Source organism: Nyctereutes procyonoides, unplaced genomic scaffold (genome assembly GCF_905146905.1).
Source record: "Nyctereutes procyonoides isolate TBG_1078 unplaced genomic scaffold, NYPRO_anot_genome, whole genome shotgun sequence".
Classification (NCBI taxonomy): Eukaryota; Metazoa; Chordata; class Mammalia; order Carnivora; family Canidae; genus Nyctereutes; species Nyctereutes procyonoides.
This window is the reverse complement of record NW_026575121.1, coordinates 209,187-210,805: the sequence shown is the minus strand read 5'-3', so window position 1 is coordinate 210,805 and position 1,619 is coordinate 209,187. Positions and strand designations below refer to the sequence as shown.

Here is a 1,619-nt window from a genome sequence, read left to right as displayed (position 1 = left end):
CCCCCCAGACGCCCCTTCATAAACATTCTTGTTCCTGCATCCGGGGCCTGAGTCATAAGATCCTCAGGTGACATGATCTGGAAGTGCAGCTGCTGGGTTATGAAGTGTCCTCCCTGTGGGTCAGTATTGCCCCATATTGTGAGAGCTCCTCTTTCCCATTCCCTCGCCAAAATCGGCCTGGTCTCTCGCCTTACTGTTTTGAGCCTCGGTTCCCCAAAAAAGACTCTTCTACTAAAATAGGCCCCCTAGGTCAGTGGGTCTCACCCTCCGTTTCCCAGGCCCACGGGCTTGTTCTCTGGCGTGTGATACTCACGACCGTGTCTTCTGTGGTGCCCCGCAGGGTCTGACCAGCTGCCCTGGACGTGGCCGGCAGCCCTGTCCTCCGCCCCCCATTCCGGCTGCCTGAGAAGATGTTTCCCTTCAAGGTGCGCAAATGGACGGGGCTGGCTTGCCTCCGGGCCGCGGTGGGCTCTTCACCCAACGTTCGCCAGAAGAAACTAATCCACAAGCTGCAGGAGGAAAAGGCTTTCCGGGAAGAGATGAAAATTTTTCGCGAGAAAATAGAAGACTTCAGGGAGGAGATGTGGAACTTCCGAGGCAAGATCCGTGCTTTCCGGGGTCAGATCGTGGGCTTTTGGGAGGAGGAGAGACCTTTCTGGGAAGAGGAGAAAACCTTCTGGAAAGAGGAAAAAACCTTCTGGGAAATGGAAAAGTCCTTCCGAGAAGAAGAGAAGACCTTTTGGATGAAGTACCGTACCTTTTGGAAGGAGGACAAGGCCTTTTGGAAAAAGGACACCGCCTTATGGGAAAGAGACCGGAACCTTCTTCAGGAGGACAAGGCCTTGTGGGAGGAAGAGAAAGCCCTGTGGGTCGAGGAAAGGGCTCTTCTGGAGGAGGAGAAGGCCCTGTGGGAGGACAAGAAGTCCCTCTGGGAGGAAGAGAACGCCCTCTGGGAGGAGGAGAAGGCATTCTGGGTGGAAGGCGGTGGCCCTTTTGCTGAGGGGCAGGTCCCTGACGACAGGCCCGATGTCGTCGACGGGGGGCCGCCGTCACCAGCCTTCCCCCGGGGCAGAGCATGAGCACACAGGGCCCTGCTGGACGACGTGCAAGTCCAGGGGCCCCGTGCGGGAGGAAGAGGCACGTCTCGGTCTCCTTGCTTCAAAGAGCTAATAAAGTCCCGAGGCGACGTTTGCAAAAACGTCTTCCAAGAGGCCGCTGCCTGTTGTGGTTCCCGTGATCCTGAGGCCGCGTGCCCACCCCGTGTGCCCGCCTCTGCACGCAGCCTGCTCCTGGGCCCCGGCGATCCCCATGCAGGGGAGTGGGTGTGAACCGAGAGCCTCCGGCTGCCCTCGAGAGTCCGCGTGGGAAGGGAGAGAGGCCAAGCCACCTGAGCCATGCACGCCCCGGACGAGCCGCCGTGGGACGCTCACTCCGTCCGAGCCGTGTCTATGGCCTGGGGTGGCAGCTTGGGGCCCTGAAGCGCTGGCCGGGCTCCCTCCCCACTCCTGCAGGCCCCACACTTGCACCTGCACCTGCACCTGCTGCCCGGCCCGCAGCGGGAGGTGGGCTCCGGGCACCCACGGGGCAGCCACACGGACCCTGCCCATGTCTTCCCACCC

The 1,619-nt window shown here is 60.7% G+C and overlaps 1 protein-coding gene across 1 annotated transcript; it reads left to right on the top strand.

Annotated features, from left to right (window-relative positions):
- Positions 1-383: 383 nt before the first annotated feature.
- Positions 384-1,079, top strand: CCDC70 (coiled-coil domain containing 70). Its single transcript, XM_055335639.1, has one exon. The coding sequence runs from the start codon at positions 411-413 to the stop codon at positions 1,077-1,079; it is 669 nt and encodes a 222-aa protein (XP_055191614.1). The 5' UTR covers positions 384-410.
- Positions 1,080-1,619: the final 540 nt, after the last annotated feature.